Source organism: Chlorocebus sabaeus, chromosome 13 (assembly GCF_047675955.1).
Source record: "Chlorocebus sabaeus isolate Y175 chromosome 13, mChlSab1.0.hap1, whole genome shotgun sequence".
Taxonomy (NCBI): Eukaryota; Metazoa; Chordata; class Mammalia; order Primates; family Cercopithecidae; genus Chlorocebus; species Chlorocebus sabaeus.
In genome coordinates, this window is record NC_132916.1 from 90290736 (window position 1) to 90314611 (window position 23876).

Genomic DNA, 23876 nt, shown 5'->3' on the forward strand with positions numbered 1-23876 from the left:
TTGTATTTTTAGTAGAGACAGGGTTTCACCATGTTAGCCAGGATGGTCTCGATCTCCTGACATTGTAATCAGCCCACCTTGGCCTCCCAAAGTGTTAGGATTACAGGCGTGAGCCACTGCGCCCAGACTTAACCCTTATTTTTACTTTCTCGTATACCATGTATATTTGTTTTGTCTTCATTATTTTAGATTAAAAAATTAGTGAGTATTTTTTGATCCATGGATCAGTTTTGCTTTCTTTCATTTTAATGCTTAGTTATTTTGGTTTGTAGAAATTAGAAATGAAAAGACAGCTATAGAAAAAAGTCATGTTCCAGCCATCAGAGAAACGTAAATCAAAACCACAATGAGATAGCATCTCACACCAGTTAGAATGACGATCATTAAAAAGTCAGGAAACAACAGGTGCTAGAGAGGATGTGGAGAAATAGGAACACTTTTACACTGTTGGGACTGTAAACTAGTTAAACCATTGTGGAAGACAGTGTGGCGATTCCTCAAGGATCTAGAACTAGAAATACCATTTGACCCAGTGATCCCATTACTGGGCATATACCCAAAGGATTATAAATCATGCTGCTATAAAGACACATGCACACGTATGTTTTTTGCGGCACCATTCATTCACAATAGCAAAGACTTGGAACCAACCCAAATGTCCATCAATCATAGACTGGATTAAGAAAATGTGGCACATACACACCATGGAATACTGTGCAGCCATAAAAAAGGATGAGTTTGTGTCCTTTGTAGGGACATGGATGCAGCTGGAAACCATCATTCTCAGCAAACTATCGCAAGAACAGAAAACCAAACACCGCATGTTCTCACTCATAGATGGAAACTGAAGAATGAGAACATTTGGACACAGGGTGGGGAACATCACACACCAGGGCCTGTCATGGGGTGGGGGGAGGGGGGAGGGTTAGCATTAGGAGATATACCTAATGTAAATGATGAGTTAATGGGTGCAGCACACCAACATGGCACATGTATACATATGTAACAAACCTGCATGTTGTATACATGTACCCTAGAACTTAAGGTATAATAATAATAATAAATAAAGAAAAAAAAGTCATGTTCCAGTTAGATGAATTTATTGAGTAAATAGCAATGATTATGGTCTACTTTAAAAAATATTTTTCTCAGCCAGGCGCGGTGGCTCATGCCTGTAATCCCAGCACTTTGGGAGGCCTAGGTGGGTGGACCACTCGAGGTCAGGAGTTCATGACCAACCTGGCCAACATGGCGAAACTCCGTTTCTACTAAAAACACAAAAAATTAGCCAGGCATGGGGGCAGGCATCTCTAATACCAGCTACTCAGGAGGCTGAGGCAGGAGAATTGCTTTAACCTGGGAGGTGGAGGTTGTAGTGAGCCAAGATCGCGCCATTGCATTCCAGTCTGGGCAACAAGAGCGAAACTCTCTCTCAAACAAAATGAAACAAAATAAAACAAAACAAATATTTTTCTTGAGCTGTATTTTGTGCATATTTGGATCTTTGCCTATATATATTTGTAGTATATTGTCTGTAGACACACACACTTTTCTACTGCTTTGTCAGTTCAGTATTGACACATTGAACATATTGACAATGTATTAATATACAATATCTCTGCCACTAGTAATAAAGATTAATCTTGTTAAATTATTCTATACCTATTTGAGAAATGAACAATATAGCCAACTGCTAGAGAAAAGATGTGCAAAAAACATTTAGTAGTTCGCAAAAAAAAGATACAAAATGGCCAGCAAACACTTGAAAGTATGTTGTCTCACAGCAAATAAATATGTTTTAATGAGATACTATTCTTTTACTTATCAGACTGGGAAAGGTAAAAAAGAGTGTTAATATCTAGTAATGGTGATGTATGGAAAACAAGCTCAAATTCAAATTGGCATAATTCTCACATTTGAGGGCAGTTTGGTAATCTTTATTAAGACTTAAAAATAGGCCGGGCGCGGTGGCTCAAGCCTGTAATCCCAGCACTTTGGGAGGCCGAGACGGGCGGATCACGAGGTCAGGAGATCGAGACTATCCTGGCTAACACGGTGAAACCCCGTCTCTACTAAAAAGTACAAAAAACTAGCCGGGCGAGGTGGCGGGCGCCTGTAGTCCCAGCTACTCCGGAGGCTGAGGCAGGAGAATGGCGTAAACCCGGGAGGAGGAGCTTGCGGTGAGCAGAGATCCGGCCACTGCACTCCAGCCTGGGTGACAGAGCCAGACTCCGTCTCAAAAAAAAAAAAAAAAAAAAAAAAAAAAAAAAAAAAAAAAAAAAAAAAAAAAAAAGACTTAAAAATATCTATACTCCAGGCCGTGCGCCGTGGCTCACGCCTGTAATACGAGGTGGCTGAGACGGGCGGATCACTGAAGGTCGGGAGTTTGAGATCAGCCAGGCCAACATGGTGAAACCTCATCTCTACTAAAAATACAAAGAAATTAGCCTGGTGTAATTGTGCACACCTGTAATCCTAGCTACTTGGGAGGCTGAGGCAAGAGAATCACTCGAACCCAGGTGGCGGAGGTTGCAGTGAGCCGAGATTGCACCACTGCACTCCAGCTTGGGCAACGGAACAAGACTCTGTCTCAAAAAAAAAAAGAAAAAAGTATATTCAAAGATTTATTGCAGTATAATTTATAAGTAAAACTGAAAAGAAAAGTTGATGTCTACTAAGATTGTTAGTTGAGTAAATATAATACATCCTAATTATAGAATTCTACACAACCATGAACAATCATTTTGTAAAATAATACTTTTTTTCCAAGGGAAAATATTTATCTTAAATAGTCAAGTAAAGGGAATGCTTATATGCTGCTGGTGGGAATGCAAATGAGTTCAGCCACTGTGGAAAGCAGTTTGGAGATTTCTAAAAGAACTTAGAACAGAATCCAGAGGAATATAAATTGTAGACATGGAATCAACCTAGATACAACCTAGATACCCATCAGTAGTGGACTAGATAAAGAAAATGTGGTACATATACTCCATGGAATACCACGCAGCCATAAAAAGCAATGAACTCCTGTTCCTTGCAGCAACATGGATGCAGCTGGTCCTAAGTGAATTAACACAGGAACATAAAATCAAATACCGCATGTTCTCATTTATAAGTAGGAGCTAAACATTGGGTACACATGGACATAAAGAAGGGAGCAATAGACGTGGTGACCTACTTGAGGGTGGAGAGTGGGAGGAGGATGAGGATCAAAATACTACTTATGGGTACTGCATTCATTACTTGGTTGATGAAATAATTTGTACACCAAACCCCCATGACATGCAATTTACTCATGTAACGAGCCTACACATGTACTCCCTGAACCTAACATAGAAGTTAGAAAAAGGAAAAAAAAATACAAAAGAAAAAAGAAACAGTCAAGTGAACAGACTGGAAACTTAGTATGTGTGGTATTTTTCCACTTTGAAAACAAAGTTCATATATTAAAGCTTATTAATTCATATATTAAGGACGTATACCTCATCACTGTTAACTCTTAAGTGTGGTGGTGGGCTAATGCTGATTTTTTTTTCCATGCACTTCTTTATATTTGTCTTTTTCTATTGCACGTAGCTTTTATCACTTTTGAAAATAGTTGATAAACAGTAATCACGTTGTTTAACAGTCTTGGATAATTGACTCATAATATTTAAGTGGAATAAAAGAGTAAGAAATATCAATTGGTTGATGGCACACCATTTAAATTATACTTTGGAATAAGTAAAAACTGATTTATCAAAATTAATTTTGATTGCCATATTACAAGTAGCTAATAAACATTAGTTAATAGAACAATTCTGCTACGTTAACCTTTTCTATTTTTTTTCTTTTTTGAGACAGTTTCACTTTATTGCCCAGGCTGGAGTGCAGTGGTGTGATCTCGGCTCACTGCAACCTCTGCCTCCCAGGCTCAAGCGATTCTCCTGCCTCAGCCTCCTGAGTAGCTGGGATTACAGGCATGTGCCACTACTGCCTCGCTAATTTTTTTTGTATTTTTAGTAGAGATGGGGTTTCACCATGTTGGCCAGGCTGGTCTCGAACGCCTGACTTCAAATGATTCACCCGCTTCAGCTTCCCAAAGTGCTGGGATTACAGATGTAAGCCACTGTGCCCAGCCTATTTTTTTTTTTTTTTTTTTTTTTTCTTTGGGAGTCTTGCTGTGTCACCCAGTCTGGAGTGCAGTGGCACCATCTCGGCTCACTGCAATCTCCACCTCCCAGGTGCAAGCAATTCTCCTGCCTCAGCCTCCGGAGTAGCTAGGATTACAGGTGCCCGCCACCACACCTGGCTAATTTTTGTATTTTTAGTAGAGACGAGTTTCACCATGTTGGCCAGACTTGTCTCAAACTCCTCACTTCAAGTGATTCACCCGCCTCAGTCTCCCAAACTGCTGGGATTACAGGTGTGAGCCACTGTGCCAGGCCTATGTTAGGCTTTGGACTAGCTTAGTGGATTCTAAATTAATAGCACCTCATACTTGGAGTGTTTTATAGGTATATATGTATATATTTTGTTAATAGTTTTATTGAGATATAATTTACATACCATGTAATTCACCCATTTAAAGTATATGATTTGATAGTTTTTAGCATATTCAGTTGTACAACCATCCCCATAGTCAATTTTAGAACATTTTCATCACCCAGAAAGAGACCTTGTACCCTCTAGCCATAAACATCACCTCTTCTATCCTTTCATCCATAGCCAACCACAAATCTTCGTATATCTGTGGATTTGTATGTCTATTCTGAACATTTCATATACATGGAATCATACAATATGTGGCCTTTTGTGACTGGTTTCTTTTACTCAGTATAATGTTCTCAAGGTTTATCCATGTTATGTTGTAGTATGTATCAATATTTCACTCTTTTTATGGCTAATATTCCATTGTGTGAATGTACTACATTTTGTTTATCCATTCATCAGTTGATGGACCTTTGTATTGTTTCTACCTTTTGTCTGTTATGTACCTATTAGCATTTGTGTACAAGTGTTCTTTTTGTTGTTGGATATATATTTTCACTTATCTTGGGTATATACATAGGAGTACAATTGCTGGATCAAATGGTAACTCTGTGTCTAACAATTTGAGTAACTGCCAGACTATTTTCCAAAGTGGCTCCACCATTTACATTCCCATCAGCAGTATATGAGGATCTCAATTTCTCTACATCCTTGCCAGAACTAGTTATAATCTCACTCTTTTATTCTAACCATCCTAGTAGATGTGACATGATATTCCATGGTGGTTTTGAATTGCATATCCCTGATGCCAATAATGTTGAGAACTTTTATGCTTATTTGCCATTTGTCTGCCTCTGAAGAAATGTCCATTCAGATTCCTTACCTGCATTTTAACTGGGTTATTTTTTTATGACTGAGTTGTAAAAGTTATTTATGTGGATACATGTCCTTTATCAGATAAATGACTCGCAAAATATTTTCTTTGATTTTCTGAATTATATGATGGCTCCTATTTTATCTGCATCACTATCCTGGAAGATAAATGGGTCATTATTATATTCATTTTATAGAAAGGTATTAACTTTGTTAAAGTGTTAGCAGGTGTTAGCAGATGTTAAAGGGCAAAAGATTAGGCCTTGGTCATCTTATACCTTCTACAATGTTCTGGTCATGATTCTGTTGCCTGCATAATGTAAATTGGAAGTTTGGGAATAATGAAAACAAAGAATCATTTAGGGTCTACAATTTTTTAAAAATCAAAGTTTAGTGACAGACCCATTATTTTACCCATTTTAATTCTGACCTGAATTCCCTAAAGTGGAACTTACAAATAAAAATCTTACTGAGTATTCTCAGAAGACAAGATTTTACAAAATGTTTGAAAACTATAACATCTTGTTTATTTGATAAATATGAGAGTAATTTATAAGCGAGTACCAAGTGGCCAAGGGCAAATGAAGAGTGATGTTATTTTTGATGAGGTGTAATACTAGCAAGAATATCCCTTCTTACTGACTGTGTTTGATCTGGGTTTTATCAGCAAATAAAATTTGAGGGTTTATGATCCATCATACTTACTAGATGAAATCACCCTGGGATTTTGTTCCCTTCTTTAATATGGAGTTTAAAAAGAATTGAAAAATTAACACTATTGTGATGGAATTTTCTCATGCCTTTGATAAAGGAAATATATAATGTATTAAGTTTTATGGTAGAATACAGGCCTATTGAAGTCCAATAAATATGCTTTTTGTTGATTTATTTATAATTTATTTTTAGTTATTGTTTTTCCTGTTTTCCGTGTGTGCATATAAGCCCTCAGCCCTCCCTCACTAACCTATCGTGATCACTGCAGCTTCTAGCCTTTAGGTTGAAAAATCTTGATGGGGAATGATGAAACTTAATTTTATTCTAAAATAGGATGTTTCCATATATCTTGAAGCCAGGATTCCTGCTGGGCATGGTGACTAATGCCTTTAATCCCAGCACTTTGGGAGGCTGTTGGGAGGCTGAGGTGGATGGATTACTTGAGTCCAGGAGTCGGAGACCAGCCTGGGCAACGTGGTGAAACCCCATCCCTACTAAAAAATACAAAAAATTAGCTGGGCATGGTGGCATGCGCCTGTATTCCCAGCTACCCCGGAGGCTGAGGTGGGAGAATCACCTGTGAGCCTGGGAGACTAGACTGCAGTGAGATGGTGCCACTGCTCTCCAGCCTGGGCAGCCGGTGTGAGACCCTGTCTCAGAAAACAACAAAAACCCAAAAAACAAACCAGGATTTATCTTGTAAGCTGAATGAGGAAGTTCATTTTCAAGTAATTTCTTACTAATCACAAATTTACAACATCAAAGGAATAATAAGTTACTTAAGTTACTGGAGTTTTCCTTGAATGCATTTAATACGAAGAACACGTAAAGAAGCTAGGAATAAAGATACTATTTTGTGGGAAAGATTTAGTATTTAAGGTATACATATTAAGATTAATTTTCAGTACTGTGGGTAAAAAAAATTATCTAATGTTACAGTTTAGTATGATGCAGGAATATAAAGTGTTATTTTTGAAAGATTCTGAATATTTCTAATTTTTAAGATATATTCCAATATCATAATTGTAGTGTACTTGCCACTGTAACTTAATGATAATTATTTTAAAAGTTTTAATGTTGAATTTTTCTAGGTGGATATTCCATCTATTATAACCAAGAAACTATTAAAAGCAGCAATGAAGCATATAGAAGTGATAGTTAAAGCCAGACAGAAAGGTAATACAGTTTTCTACTATAGTTTGAGTGATTTTGTTTTTATACACCAATTTTCACCTGAAATATCTAAATATGAGTACTGATTCATTAACTTATATATTCACAGTTGATGTGAGAGTATTCTTTTAAACTGAAATCTCTTTCAGTAGTTTGTTAATACTGTGTGAAAACTTGAGAACCTTTAAAAATTAAAATAAAAGTTAACTTTACTGCTGACACTCGTAGTCAGTTTTGAATGATAATCTGTTTCTCTGAAGTAGCTTTCATTTCTCTTCACCCTTTCTCCTTAGTGATTTTGATGGTTTTGATCTATTCTAGCCCATCCTTTTTATTGCTGCTAGGTTACTTTTATGATATGACAAATCTCATATTGTCTTTCTGCTAAAAAAAATTCAGTGACTGTCATAGCATCTAAACTGTGTGTGTAAATCCTTTTCTGTCTAGTCAGATATTAGATCTAGTCTTGTCTTTCACTATATTATGCTTTAGCCATGATGACCTGTTTGCTGCTTCTCATGTATGTTCTGTCCTTTTTACTATCATGATTTGCACATAGCATATGTTCATTAAATGTTTTCCCTTCCTTCTTTCCTTTCCTCCTTTCCTTACCATATCCTGCAAGATTTTTTCTGAGTGAATGAGTGGAATCCTCATTTGAGACTTTTCATGCTCTAAGATCAAGCTCTAAAATGTTTCTTTTTAACAAAACTACTTCTATGCACTATACTTAGTTCGTTAAACTGAGATTTTCCTTGTATTTGCATTTGGTATTCTTTTTTGTCAATGGTTTCTGAAGTATCTTCTGCAGAATACCACTCTACACACATGACCATGTGACCAGAAGAGGTTTCATGGTCATATTTTTTGTTAATTACTATTGTATTCCCCTTGTAGAAATTCCCATAGGTAGGAGCACACCAAAAGCTTTGGGTAGTCCCGCAGCAGTGAAATAGCTTTAACTTTAACATAGCACGTTCCAAATTCATTTGAGCCTGGAACCACTTTTCTCCCCCATATAGTATCAATTATTTTAATCAAAAAACATTTTGGGCAATTATGCTATAGGTAGATTTGAAGTTAAATGAAATTATTAGTTTATTTTCCCTTTGATATGAGTATTTCCTCAGATATCAGAATTGTTTTATATATTTAAAAATTATTCTGTGTTCATCTTATAACAAGTAAAAATAATTTTACCTTCAACATAGTTTAAAAAAAAGATGAGGTTGGGTGTGGTGGGCTCATGCCTGTAATCCCAGCACTTTAGGAGACTGAGGTGGGCAGCTCACTTGAGATCAGATAGAGTTCGAGACCAGCCTGGCCAACATGGTGAAACCCATGTCTACTAAAAATACAAAAGTTAGCCAGGTGTGGTGGTGCTACACAGGAGGCTGAGGCAGGAGAATGGCTTGAACCCAGGAAGCGGAGGTTGTGGTGGGCAGAGATTGTGCCATTGCACTCCAGCCTGGTAGATAGAGCGAGACTCTATCTAAAAAAAAAAAAAAAAAAAAAAAAAAAGAATGTGAAAGAGTTTGAGTACACATAACTTTCTTTTTCTTTTTAAATTGAAAAAAAATTTTTCTTTTAGAGATGAGGTCTTACTATGTTGCTTAGGCTGGTCTCAACCTCTTGAGCACAAGCAGTCTGCCTGCCTCGGCCTCCCAAAGTGCTGAGATTCCAGGTGTGAGCCATTGTGCCTGGCCAAGTACGTGTAACTTAATTGTCGTGTTGTAAAGGCTACTTTACTGTCAGAAGAATGTATAGGAAAAGTATTTTTCTTTAAATCAGTAGATACTATGTTTTAGAGCAATTTTACATTTACAGAATTATTGAGCAGAAAGTTCAGTGAGTTCTCATATACTCTCACTTTTTCCTAGCATTGACATCTTACATTACTTAATACATTTATTATAATCAGTGTACCAATATTGATACATCATTATTAACTAAAGTCTGTAGTTTAGGTTTTTGGTGTTTTTTGTTTGTTTATTTGTTTGTTTGTTTTTGAGACAGAGTTTTGCTCTAGTTGCCCGGTCTGGAGTCCCATGGCACGATCTCGGCTCACTGCAACCTCCGCTTCCTGGGTTCAAGTGAGTCTCCTGCCTCAGCCTCCCAAGTAGCTGGGATTACAGGCCTGCACCACCATGCTTGGCTAATTTTGTTATTTTTAGTAGAGACGAAGTTTCACCATGTTGACCAGGCTGGTCTCAAACTCCTGACCTCAGCTGATCCACCCGCCTTAGCCTCCCAAAATGCTGAGATTACAGGCATGAGCACCATGCCTGGCTGCATTAGGTTTTACTCTTTACATTATGCACTCTATGGATTTTGACAAATGTATAATCATGTATTCATCATTACAGTAGCATACTGAATAGTTTCCCTGCCCTAAAAATCCCCTGTGCTTTCTCTGTTCATCCTTCTTTCCTCTGAGAATCCCTGGCAACCACTGATATTTTTACTGTCTCTACAGTTTTGACGTTTCCAGAATGTTACGTAGTTGGAATCATACAATATGTTTCAGATGGATTTCTTTCAGTTAGCAATATACATTTAACCTTTATCTTTTCATGGCTTGATAACCCATTTATTTTTACTACTCAACTATATTCCATTGTGTGGATATACCACACTTCGTTTATCCATTCACCAATTGAAGGGCATCTTGGTCCAATTTTTGGCAATTATAAATAATGCCGTTATAAGCATTTGTAGGTTTTTGTATGGAACAATTATTTTTAATACAGTTTTAATTTTGTTCTAAAGACAAAGACAAGAAGCCTCTCAGACTATGAGTAAATGGAGTCATCTTTCAACTTTTAGTAGAATTGATGAGTTCAGTAAAATCCCCAAATTAGTTTGTCTCTATGAGAGTGACGTTATATATATATGTCACATTGGTAATCCCAGCACTTTGGAAGGCTGAAGCTGAAGGATCACTTGAGCCCAGGAGTTTGAGACAAGCCTGGGCAACATAGTGAGACCCTGTCTCTACAAAAAAATAAAAAAATTAGGTGAGTGTGGTGGCTTGTGCCTGTAAGTCCTAGCTACTTGGGAAACTGAAGCAGGAGGATTTCTAGAGCCCAGGAGTTTGAGACTGCAGTGAGCTGTGATCACCCAATTACACTCCAGCCTGGGCAACAGAGCAAGACCCTGTCTGAAAAAAAGAAGAAAAAAAAAGGAGAGTGATACATAATATAAACTAATTTGACTAAAATTTATCATTGAATTTTTGTGAGAGGAGTTGCTAATTTACTACTATGTAAAAAATCATCCTCAATTATAAAGTCACCCTAAAATGTTAGATTGGATTCATTAATAACATTGTAATCATCATAATTAATGAAGTCCATAGAAGTAAAGGCTCAGAGAATTAGGAGGGCCCTTGTTTTATCCCAAGATCCCAGTGTTCTAAATATTATGATAGTAAATTAGATAGACTTGTAAAAAAAAGGTTTTCAAATTTTTGATTTTTCATTTCTTTTAGTGTATAAATTTGTTTTCTGAGTTCTTTGGCTCTACATGTGAGCATAATTCAGGAAGTAAAGTTTCATTTCTTCATCCATAGTTGTCTTCTCTGTCTTGGCATTCTCTGCTCAATCTTCTTGAGAATAGGCATTATATAGAATTTGTCTATGTAAGTACTTCCATGGCTCTTAGAAATGTTGAATATATATATGTGTGTGTGTATATACACATATATGTATGTATGCAATATATGAATATATGTGTATATTCAACATTTATATACATATATATATATATAATGTAAATTGGATAATGATTGTGTGGGACTTTACTCCAGACTTTCAACCTGAAGATACCTCTTTATCATGGATTTTGTGGACCTTTCCTTTTGTGGTCTGAAAACTGCCAACTGATTAGGCATTAAATATACTGGCGATCAGTGGAAATTAATCCGTGCTTTGTATTCTAGCATCTCTGTTTTGCTTATATTCCCAGTTACGGTGTTTTCCCCACTTTAAAATATTTTGCCTGATTCCTTTAATTTCTTATCACCTAGGATTATAAAAGTCCGTTATGTCTGACCATAGTAGATTCCAATCTGGTGATTTAATTTATATATTATGTATGAATGCTTAATCACACTAAATATTATAATTACTTATCTATATTATATTATGACTTTTCAGTGTTAATAACTGTTTACTGATACAGATTCTTTTTTGTTTTTTGAGAAGGAGTCTTGCTCTGTTGCCCAGGCTGGGGTGCAGTGGCGCAATCTCGGCTCACTGCAAGCTCTGCCTCCAGGGTTCACGCCATTCTCCTGCCTCAGCCTCCTGAGTAGCTGGGACTACAGGTGCCTGCCATCAAACTTGGCTAATTTTTTCTGTATTTTTTTAGCAGAGATGGGGTTTCACCATGTTAGCCGGGATGGTCTCGATCTCCTGACCTTGTGATCTGCCCATCTTGGCTTCCCAGAGTGCTGGGATTACAGATGTGGCCACCATGCCCGGCCTGATACAGATTCTAAGGCTCAAAGGGATTGTTTCATTTGTTTAAAATCTTATCAATAAAGAAGCAGAACTGGGACTTAGCACAGCTTACTGTGCTAAGATACTGTGCAGAGAGTTTTGACTTTTATGTTCATGATATAAATTTCTAAAAGACCCATGCCCCAAATTCTAATGAAAAACAGCTTGGCAAATAATTTAAAATGCATTTCTTTTAAAAACTATGTCCTTTGCTAATCCCGCTTTAGACCCACAAGTCCAGATAGCCTTGATTTACCTTTTTAGTACTGTTGCCAAGCTGAACTCGGGTCTGCTTTCCCAGTGTGCAGAAAAAAAGCAAGCACTGACACTGGGATTTTCAGCAAGGGAACATGAGGCATTTATTGCTAACAAGGAGAACAAGGAGCTACTGCTTACGACCTGAATTCCCCAGTGGCATACAAGCAAGGGTTTTTAGACTTGGGGTAAATTTCAAGAAGCAAAAGTTACATGTAAAATTGTAAGTCAGCACATGAAGGTTATACATGGATTGACTCAGAAAGCTGGGATATCTTGAAGTGGGGGCTTACAAGTGATAGGTGGATTCAGAGAGTCTTTGGTTTGCAGTTGGTTAAGAAAGCAAGGCTTTGTCTAAAAACCTGGGGTTAGCAGAAAGGAATGTTAAGGTTTGATCTGTGGGTGTAACTCTCTCCAGGCCCCTCAGGAAGAAATTTAGAACAAAGAACGGTGGTTATAGTTCAGTCCTCAGTTCCCCCTTGTCTGAGGTCTCCATGACAGTGGTTGACATGTTCTATCTAGTGGGGGTCCAGGTTTCTGAAAAATAATTCAAGGACATATGTTACAATTTTATCTTTAGTTTCTGTAGGGAACCAAACATCTTGTGACTCTGGCTTACTTGGGTGGCTGTTGTTTATGTTGTTATTTTCTTGTTTAGCAAGTTATTCACTCACTTTCCTAATTGCTGATTGTAGGGCTAGCTTAGGTGCCTGCAATTTCCCTTGGGACTCAAAAGTTTTTTCTTTATTTTTATGCTGAGGGTCCTGGCAGGCCCCTAAGAAGGATTGCTGCTCCATCTCAGTACTCACACTGTTGGAATGCATATAATGCCTTTTTTTGTGTGTATGAATATGCTTGCATTCTATTTCAATAAACACAGAAGGAAATAGTTCTAAAATAAATGCCATTGAATTAGGGTTAAGATTCCCAACACAGACTCCATGATTTGAAAAAACTGCACCGCGTGCAGAAAGGGAAAAGCATCACTTGCCTTTCCACTTAGTCTTTTGAGGTCTATAGAAGGAGCAATACTATCAATTTTACATTTGAAAATACTAGTTATTGCCAGGTCTAAAAAAAAACTTTGCTAACGTAACTTTTATTATCAGTTAGTATTTATTAAGAAATCTATCCTTTCATGGGTTTCTACTTTAAATAGTATTATATTTCCTATGTCCTCTGCTCTGGGCAGAAGATCCAGAACTTAACCAATGAAGCCAGATTCTATTGTGAACACAAGTTCTCTGAAAAGGGATTTGAGAGTAAAGAGACTTCGTTTCAGGGAACAGTGTGCAAACCAGGGAAACATAGCCTTCTTCTGAAACAAAGTTGCATTCCAGAGGACAAAGAGTTCCTTCCCAGGTTCCCAGTCAGGCCACTTTATGCAGATGAAGGATTACAATCTGATTGGTCAGTGCGGCTGAGTTCTGATTGGTTGATACTGCTGAATCCTGATTGGCTGGGACAGGTGAGCTTACAATTGGTTGGTTCAGGGGAGCCCTGATTGGTTGGTTTCCAGGCCCCAAACCAGAAATTTGACAGATGTTTCTTTGAAATCGCTTCTAGAGGGAGGGGATTTCCAGCCACAGTTCATCTTGGCTCCCAACCACAGGAACTGGTTTTGCTTGATTGTAGAAAGGGAGGTCATATGGAAAAGTTTCATAGCATCTTTCTGAGAACACAGAGTATATAACTGCTTCCTCACCAGCTGTAGTGGCCTGGATCTATTTTAAATTTTAGTTTCTCAACTAGGGGGATTCCATTTTGTCTGAGGGCTGAGGGCATGTTTTGATACTCTAAATGCTTTAAAAGGTTACTTGGATGTGAAAGCAGATACAATTGAAGAATTTTGAGGCCAGGTGCAGTGGCTCATGCCTGTAATCCCAGCACTTTGGGAGGCCTAGGTGGGTGAATCACCTGGAGTCAGGAGTTCCAGACCAGCATGGTCAACATGGTGAAACCCCGTCTCTACAAAATATATAAAAATTAGCTGGATGTGGTGGTGGGTGCTTGTAATCCCAGTTACTAGGGAGGCTGAGGCAGAATTGCTTGAACCTGGGAGGTGGAGGTTGCAGTGAATCGAGATCATGCCATTGCACTCCAGTCTGGGGGTAAGAGCGAAACTCTGCCTCAAAAAAAAAAAAAAAAAAAAAAGAAAAATTGAGGCCTATAATCCCAGCAATTTGGGTGGCTAAAGTGAGCAGATTGCTTCAGTTCAGAAGTTTGAGACCAGCCTGGGCAACATGACAAAACCCCATCTCTACAAAAAATACAAAAATTAGCCGGGCACAGGAATGCCCGCCTGTGGGCCCAGCTACTCTGGAGGCTCAAGTGGGAGGATCGCTTGAGCTGAGGAGTCGAGACTACAGTGAGCCGAGATCACACCACTGCATACCTCCAGCCTGGGTGATGGAGCGAGACCTTGTCTCAAAATAATAAAGATAATAATTTTGAGTAGGATAGTTTTTGCTTTTGGAGAGGATAAAGAGGATAGAGCATTTGGCAACAAAAGCCTTATGTGTGCTAGAAATTGTAAAAGTTGTTTTCTCTAATTTTTTCCACTTAATCATTTGCTATTATTTTATATAACTTGTAGAGACATAAGTTTAAATTTTTGTTTGCAAGAGGGTCCATTTATCAATTTATTGCAAAATAAACAGACTTCTAATAAAGTGCACATTGAAAAGAGGTTAGGAAAGGAATGACTTGGTTACATATGTTTTTTGGAAACATTTCCATTTACTGCAGCCTTGTAATCTCTGCCTCCTGGGTTTAAGCAATTCTCCTGCCTCAGCCTCTTGAGTAGCTGGGACTACAGTCTTGTGCCCCCATGCCTGGCTAATTTTTGTATTTTTTGTAGAGACGGGATTGTGCCATGTTGGCAAGGCTGGTCTCGAACTCCTGGTCTCAAGCGGTTTGCCTGCCTCGGCCTCCCAAAGTGCTGGGATTACAGGCATGAGTCACCACGCCCAGCCCATGCTTTTCTATTTGTTAGTGGAAATGACCGAAATTATTTAATATCACTTAACTTGTTTCGATATTTATCTTTGATCTCTATAGTGAAAAATACAGAGTTTTTACAGCAAGCTGCTTTAGAAGAATATGGTCCAGAGCTTCATGTTGCTTTGAGAAGTCGAAGAGATGAATTACACTATTTAAGGAAACTTACTGAACTGCTTTTTCCTTATATTTTGCCTCCTAAAGCAACAGACTGCAGGTATAAAAAGACTAGACAATATAATAGTATTTGCATAACATGCCATATGTATATTGCTATTTTTGATTATGATAGGAGTACAATAAAATTTGAGGTTAGCCTATGAATAACTTTTCATTTGAAAAAATTTATTAAAGTATTAATATATAATTTATTAATTATGGTCTTAAAATGCCAATTTAAGTGCTATTTGTGGTGTGTTGTGTAGCTTAGAATTTTTCTTTAAAACTGATCTTGGACATAAAATATAAATATGAATAAAATTTTTTTATATCATTATATTTTATTTCATTGGTGTTCCCCTTTAAAGACATGCACATTATAACTATAATAGGCAAAAACACTTAAATAAACTGTATAGATGAGTTTATGTTTCAAGGTATCCAACTGGGAAAAATATTTGGAGGTCATTTAGTCTGTTCTTCATTTTTCTGGCTGGAATATGTTTAGATTATTCCGTAAGTTACCTTGTTACTCTTACCCTAATAACCATTAGAGGAGTAATCATGTCTTATTTTTAGTGATTTTTAAAGTGATATACTTTAAATACTACTTTTTGTTTAAAGTTTTTATGTGATTAAAATTATTTTAGTATTTTGAACTGCATGATTTTTATACTAGACTAGTTTATAATAGTAAATATGATTACAAATATATTAATAATATTAAATATTAATTTAAATATGTATTAAACATTTAAGTACTCTTAGGTAGGAAGTATTTTCTTTTTTTTTTTTTTTGAGATGGGGTCTTGCTCTGTCACCCAGACTGGAGTTCAGTGGTGTGATCTCAGCTCACTGCAACCTCCACCTCCCAGATTCAAGTGATTCTCCTGCCTCAGCCTCGCCATTAGCTGGGATTACAAGCGTGCACTACCACGCCCAGCTAATTTTTGTATTTTTAGTAGAGACAGGGTTTCATCATGTTGGCCAGACTGGTCTCGAACTCCTGACCTCGTGATCCCCCCACCTCAGCCTCCCAAAGTTCTGGGATTATAGGCATGAGCCACCCTGTCTGGCCAATAGAGAGTATTTCCTAATGTCCTCCACGTTCCTCCTGTTAAGGAATACTTTTTTTTCTCTTAAGTAATATTCTATTTTAGCCAAGTAAGAACTCTAACTCTTTGCTATTCAACGTGTGGTCTGCAAACCAGTAGCATGAACAGTGATTGAGAGTTCGTTAGAAATGCAGAATTTTAGGGCCTAACCAAGACCTACTGAATTATAGTCTCCATTTTAACAAGATCCTTAGGTAATTCATATGCACTTGAAAGTTAAGAACTAATATAAATCACTAAATATAAACAGTTATTATTATTTCTTTTTCCAGATCTTTGACTTTACTTGTAAGAGAGATTCTGTCTGGCTCTGTGTTCCTTCCTTCTTTGGATTTCTTAGCTGATCCAGTAAGACTTAACTTTTTTTTTTAAATTGTTACAAATTACACTTAATATAAAATTTAGTGTCTTAAACATTTTTATGTATATAGTCAGTGATATTGAAAACATTCATGTTGTGCAAACATCCCCATTCCCCATCTCCAGAACTCTTCATCTTATGAAACTGAAACTCTACATCTGTTAACAATAACTCCTCATTCCTTCCTCCCTCCAGCCCTCCTGGCAACCATCATTCTGCTTTCTATCTCCATGAATTTGACTACTCTGGGTACCACATATAAGTGGAATCATAAGTATGAGTCTTTTTGTGACTGGCTTATTTCACTTAGCATAGTGTCTTCAAGGTTCATCCATGTTGTAGCATGTGTCAGAATTTCCTTCCTTTACAAGGCTGAGTAATATTTTATTGTATGTGTATAACATGTTTTGCTTATCTGTTCATCCATTGATGGACACGTTGGATGCTTCTACCTTTGATCCAGTAAGATTTTGAAGAATTAAGAATGATTTAGAAATACTTTAAATGCCAAAATCAGAATAGCTTTTATTTGTCCATTTTCACAAAGGTTAAGAACCTCTTTTGTAGATGTAAAAAAACTCCTGCTGTAATACATATGTGCAGATTTTTTTTACCACTGGTCCATTTATTTTTTCATTTTTCTAGAAACTTCCATAGTATGATACAAGTTGTGAAAATTCTTGGGAGAATACAGTAGTGGAATTATTTTGACTTATGTTTATTATTTTCCACTAGGATACTGTGAATCATTTGCTTATCATCTTCATAGATGACAGTCCAGTGAGTATTGAATGTATTAGAAAACACTTCAGACTGCATTGAATTTTGATTTTGTATGTCAAATCAAGTGAGAATTTTACTGAGTTAATAATTCTCTTTCTTTCAAAGCCCGAAAAAGCAACTGAACCAGCTTCTCCTTTGGTTCCATTCTTGCAGAAATTTGCAGAACCTAGAAATAAAAAGCCATCTGTAAGAATTTTCAGTAATAACACCATTTTGATATAAATAATTTTAGAACTCATTTATGTAGCTTAAACTTAATCTTTCTCTTATGTCAAGGTGCTGAAGTTAGAGTTGAAGCAAATCAGAGAGCAACAAGATCTTTTATTTCGTTTTATGAACTTTCTGAAACAAGAAGGAGCGGTGCACGTGTTGCAGTTTTGTTTGACTGTGGGTGAGGCTTACCTGTGTATTTTAAGAAAGTAATTTTTAAACCTTTTAATGTATTTGAATATTTTAAATCAGATCTGATGTTGTGGTACCCATCTATCATTGTACTAAATTTCATATGCTCAATTTTCTTTTTTTCTTTGTTTGAGATGGAGTTTTGCTCTTGTTGCCCATCCAGGCCGGAGTGCAATGGTGCGATCTCAGCTTACCACAACCTCCACCTCCCGGGTTCAAGCGATTCTCCTGCCTCAGCCTCCCGAGTAGCTGGGATTACAGGCATGTGCCACCACCCCAGCTAATTTTGTATTTTTAGTAGAGACGGGGTTTCTCCATGTTGGTCAGGCTGGTCTTGAATTCCCGACCTCAGGTGACCCACCCACCTCGGCCTCCCAAAGTGCTGGGGTTACAGGCATGCGCCACCACGCCCGGCCATCTACTCGATTTTCTAACAGCATCTGTGAGTTTCTCCCAAGTGCCCACTCCTTTCCAGATTGGGAAATAATCTGTCACTAACTTCATTCAAATCCTAGTAGCAGAAAAATAAAAGCTACTAAAAGTACAGTATAATGAAAATATTTTAAAGACCCAAACTGTAACCCATGTCAATATCACTTCACAGTTTTTGTAAAGGGTTGTTTTGATTAAATTATCAAATATAAAAATACCTCATTTTGATTATAAGCTCTCTAGCTTTATAGATTATTAGATTTATAAGAAACTTTATAGACTATGAAAAAATTATTTTTAATGCATTTCTTTTTAAAATATAACTTAAAAAATTGAGGTATAATTTATATAGTGAAACTCAGAATTTAAATGTATAGTTTGATCAGTTTTGCACATGTGTGCATCCATGTAATCTGCATCTTCATCAAAATCTAGAACATTTATTTCTATCAGCCCAGAAAATTCCCTTAGGATCCTTCCCAAGAGATCCTCTCTTTCCCCTACTCCTGCCAAAGCAATCGCTAGTCTCATTTCTCTCACCACAGATTAGTTTTGCCTGCATAATTTTTTTATATAGATTGAATCACATAATATGTATTCCTTTGTACCTGACTTCCTTCACTCAGGATAATGCTTTTTAAAGTTCATCTATGTTTTTGTCTAAATAAGTAGTTTGGGCAAGGCGCGGTGGCTCATGCCTATAATCCTAGCACTTCGGGAGGCCGAGACAGGTGGATCAGTTGAGGTCAGGAGTTCGAGACCAACCTGGGCAACATAGTGAAACCCTGTCTTGACAAAAATACAAAAATTAGCCAGGCATGTTGACTCATGCCTGTAATAGCAGCTACTCAGGAGGCTGAGGCAGGAGAATTGTTTGAACTCGAGTGGTGGAGGTTACAGTGAGCTGAGATCGTGCCACTGCACTCCAGTCTGGGTGACAGAGTGAGACTCTGTCTCAGAAATAAATAAATACCTAGTTTGTTCTTTGCTGAGTGGTATTCCATTGTGTAAATACATATATCTTTTATTACTTTATAACTATTACTAGGTGTAGACACATTTGAGATTGTTATATCTTCTTAATGAATTTATCCTTTTATCATTATAAAATGCTCCTCTTTTGTCTTTGGTAATGTTCAGTCTTGAAGTCTACTGTGTCTGATGTTAATGTAGCCACATCATCTTTCCTTATGTTTGAGTGTGCATTTGTATATCTTTTTCTATCTGATTGAAATGTTTAATGTATTTCTAGTAAGTAGCACATAGTTGCTCTTGCTTTAAAAAACTAATTTAGTAATCTTTGTTTTTTAATTGGTATCTGTAGTACCTTTACACTTGATATATTTATTACATGTTTATTGTTAGGCCTTCCATCTTGGTATTTGTTTTATATTTGTCCTGTATATTCCTTGCCTTTCTTTTACTCCTTTGCTGCCTTTCTTGAGGTTGAGTATTTTTTAGTATTTTGTTTTATCTTTCCTATTGACTTTTTGAGTCTGTTCTGTTATTTTTTTGATTGATCAGATATTACTTTTTTTTTTTTCATTTATCATAGTCCTAATTTAAAAATATTTTACTACTTCAGGAGCAATGTAAGAACCTCAGTGTACCTCAGAGCTTCCCCTCCTGTCTATTGTGCTCTTGTTGTTATGTATTTTAATTCTTCATAGGCTATAAACCCACAGTACATTATTTCTTCACTAAATAGTCATCAGGCTTCTACATGTGTGAAATGCACATACACATTTATTTTTAAAGGTTCTTATAATTATTGGCATATTTACTGTCCCGGTGCTCTTCATTTCTTTCTGCAGAACCAGGCTTCTAATATCATTTCTTTCTGCTGAAAGAAATCATTTTCACAGTTCTTATAATACAAATATGCTGGAGATAAATTTTCTTAGCTTTTGTCTGTCTGAAAAGATGGCATGATCATGGCTCACGAAATACAACCTCAACTTCCTGAGCTCAAGTCATCCTCTTGCCTCAGTCTCCGAAGTAGCTGGGACTACAGGTGAACACCACCATGCCTGGCTAATTCTTTATAGAGACTGAGTCTCACTATGTTGCCTAGGCAGGTCTTGAACTCCTGGGCTCAGGTGATCCTCCTGCCTCAGCCTCCCAAAGTGCTGAGATTACAGGCGTGAGCCACCACACCTGACCTTTAATCAATTTTGACAATTCCTGGCTGTCTTTTCAAATATCCTGCCCCCTTATATGCATGTTAACTCATACAGGAATGGCAGTTATATTCTGTGGCCTCACAAATCGTCAGCTTTTTTTTTTTTTTAACTCCCTTTTTCCCCCTTTATATTTTGGTTTGAATGATTAAAAAGTAAATGGTAAACTCCTTATTAACACATCTTGAAATAAAATGAAAAAACAATTGGTATTTTGGCTGTCCTAGTACAACCATCTTTTATTTTGGAATAAACATTCATTTGTTCAGACTGTCAGTTCTGCCACTAATTTGCAGCGTTCATGATGGAGAGAAATATTGTTTAAAAACATTGCTTGGAACTAAAAACAGTATTCATATTTATTTTTATTTAGTAAATCAGATTTCAGAATAATGAAAGACTTGTGGTATAATAAATTAATCCAATATTGTTCTTTAAGGAAACTATTAGAAGTGTGTTTAGTATCCTGAATTTTAGCAAATTTGTATTGCTATTTATGTATTTACATATTTTCTGTTAATGTATAAAAACTGGTTGATTGCATTTCTCTTTTATTGAGTAGTTATCTTATTCTCAAATATTTTTTAAAAACTTAGATGAATTAGATTGCTTCTAATTGCTGCTGTTAGTGTTGGCTACAATTAGAATGGGACTATTAAGTGTTTATGAATAGTTTTATATTAAAATTATTTTTTCTTATTCTTTCCCTCATTTGTTAGAGGAATTTAATGATAGAATTTTACGACCAGAATTATCAAATGATGAAATGCTATCTCTTCATGAAGAGTTGCAGAAGATTTATAAAACATACTGTTTGGATGAAAGTATTGACAAAATTAGATTTGATCCCTTCATTGTAGAAGAGATTCAAAGAAGTAAGTCAAAGACGATAAGAATTACTTATTTAGCATTCTTACAGTTTTCCCATTTATTCTCTGCTTACTGTTGCAGTGGCTATCTGCAGTACATGGGCAGCTATTATTCTATTTTACTAATGAGATGAAAGCTTTAAAGAAGAGACTTGTTTATACTTTACGTATTTGTCAGAACTAGAGCCTGGTTGGTCTAATTTCTCAGTGTAGTGTGTTTCTTACAGTGGAGTTTCAGTAAAACGTAGTTTTAGAACTGTATATGTTTATGCTATTTATAAATAATTTCTACAGTAGAATTTTTTTAATAGTTGCTGAAGGCCCATACATAGATGTTGTGAAACTTCAAACTATGAGATGTCTTTTTGAAGCATATGAACATGTCCTTTCTCTTTTGGAGAATGTATTTACTCCTATGTTCTGCCATAGTGATGAGGTAAGTCAAAATATTAAGCTTGTTTGAGGATTTTTCTACATAATTTAGTAGTAGCTCTGATTTCATTAGATGAGTGATTCAAATAGCAAAATAAATAGAAAAATAAAACAAGATTGCTGGGCACGGTTGCTCATGCCTATAATCCCAGCACTTTGGAAGGCTGAGATGGGTGAATCACTTGAGTTCAGGTATTCAAGACCAACCTGGCCAACATGGTGAAACTCCATCTCTACTAAATACAAAAAGTTAGCTGAGTGTGGTGGCACATGCCTGTAATCTCAGTTACTCGGGAGGCTGTGGCAGGAGAATAGCTTGAACCCAGAAGGCCAAGGTTGCAGTGAGCTGAGATCACACCACTGCACTCAAGCCTGGGCGATAGAGCAAGACCCTGTCTCAGTAGAAAACAGAACAAAAAGACCAAGTCTTTTCCTCTATGTAATTAAGTGAAGATTAAAAAATAATTGCAAAAACAATTATCAATACCAAAACCTGTTTATATTTATGTAAGTAGATAGATTGGGACCAAACAGGTCTGCCTGGTTTGCCATATGCCTGAGCAGCTTTGTAGTATTGCAGTGATGCAGAAATCTCATTGTATACACGTTATTTACAAACCTGTGGAAATCATCTGCGTTTGCAATATTTTCATCCTTGCCCTATTTGACAATGTCTGTATTCACTTGATTGAGATAGTTTTTTTTTTTTTTTCCCTCCAAAACTGGAAAGTAGTAAACTAAGGTAACATGTTTTAATATTAATTGTAAGTGTAATAAATGATAATTAGTATTTGTTATTTTAAAGTATTTCAGACAACTTTTAAGAGGTGCAGAATCACCAACACGCAATTCAAAATTCAACAGGTAGGTTGTATGTTTTGTTTTTGAACTTGCTGCCAATCATTCTATGATAGCATCATTGTCTTTATTAGCTATTTTTCTGAATGAATATGTGGTTCCATTGTTATATGAGTAGACAAGGCATTTTACTAGTGAATTGTAGAACTTTCTTCTATATAGTGATCTGAAAATGCCTGAAATTCTTTTAGAAAAATTTAACAAGCTACATAATGTGGCCTTGTTAATCTCATAATTAATATATATTAGTTTTGATTACCGGCTTTATTGGAGACTAGGGACTGAATGCGTAAGTGGCGTCCACAGATAACTCAGAATTAAATGTTTTAGAGAAAACTTTTTTTTAAGAGTGCTTACTGGGTACAAAAGTGGAGGAATGTTTATTTCTTTTTTTGGCTCTCTAGAAACCTAAGTGTACAGTTAAGAGGCCTAAACAAAGGTAATAGAAGAGAAAAGCTTTATCTATTTGTAAACTGGATAATTAATATTCTGATTTGTCTTTGCAAGGTTACATGTACAAAATTGACACAGATACTAAATGTATAAATCTACATAGTAGATTTATAAATAAAACATATGAATAAATATATATTTTAAGTCACATAATAGCAAATCAACAAACCTATTCTGAATTTCCAATGAAAGAATATTAATGGCTGGGCACGGTGGCTTACACCTGTAATTCCAGCACTTTGTGAGGCCGAGACGGGTGAGTCACTTGAGATCAGGAGTTTGAGACCAGCCTGGCCAACGTGGTGAAACCCCGTCTTTACTAAAAATATCAAAATTAGCCGGGCATGGTGGCACATGCCTGTAATTCCAGCTACTTGGGTGGCGAAGCAGGAGAATTGTTCGAGCCCAGGAGGTGGAGGTTGCAGTGAGCTGAGATCACGCCACTGCACTCCAGCCTGGGTGACAGAGCGAGACTGTCTCAAAAAAAAAAAAAAAAGTTAAGAAACTCTTTTGACTTCTTATATATAAAGTAAATGAATCATTTCATTTACTTTTCATTTCTAATCATTTCATTTACCTTATATATGTACAAAATTGACACAAACATCTCAACACCTTCCAATTTGAGCAAGCATCTAATAAACATATAAATAAATTGGATATGTACTACAAAGAGAGAAGTAGATAAGTCAAGAAATGGGGCAGTGTTTTAGATAGTTAGTAGAAGGAAAAATGTGAAAACCTTAGCCATGAGGAGAATATATTGTATTTCTTGACATAACCAAGTGTTATGGGAATAGGTGTTTCTTTGAACGTTGACTATTAACTCTGATTTAATGCCTCAGTAG

At 36.5% G+C, this 23876-nt stretch overlaps 1 protein-coding gene across 9 annotated transcripts in view; it reads left to right on the forward strand.

Annotated features, from left to right (window-relative positions):
* SNX14 (sorting nexin 14) overlaps positions 1 to 23876 on the forward strand; it is a 108604-nt gene that overhangs the window by 28203 nt on the left and 56525 nt on the right. For 7 of the 9 annotated variants that reach the window (XM_038002232.2, XM_038002235.2, XM_038002233.2 and 4 more), the window contains exons 7-15: positions 7149 to 7233; positions 15045 to 15201; positions 16531 to 16606; positions 17355 to 17399; positions 17508 to 17588; positions 17679 to 17793; positions 21136 to 21291; positions 21597 to 21721; positions 22523 to 22581. In XM_038002232.2, coding sequence (XP_037858160.1) covers positions 7149 to 7233; positions 15045 to 15201; positions 16531 to 16606; positions 17355 to 17399; positions 17508 to 17588; positions 17679 to 17793; positions 21136 to 21291; positions 21597 to 21721; positions 22523 to 22581 — 899 coding nt within the window. The remainder of the gene's footprint in view (positions 1 to 7148; positions 7234 to 15044; positions 15202 to 16530; positions 16607 to 17354; positions 17400 to 17507; positions 17589 to 17678; positions 17794 to 21135; positions 21292 to 21596; positions 21722 to 22522; positions 22582 to 23876) is intronic. The other 2 variants (XM_073022597.1, XM_073022598.1) reach the window with 1 other exon arrangement.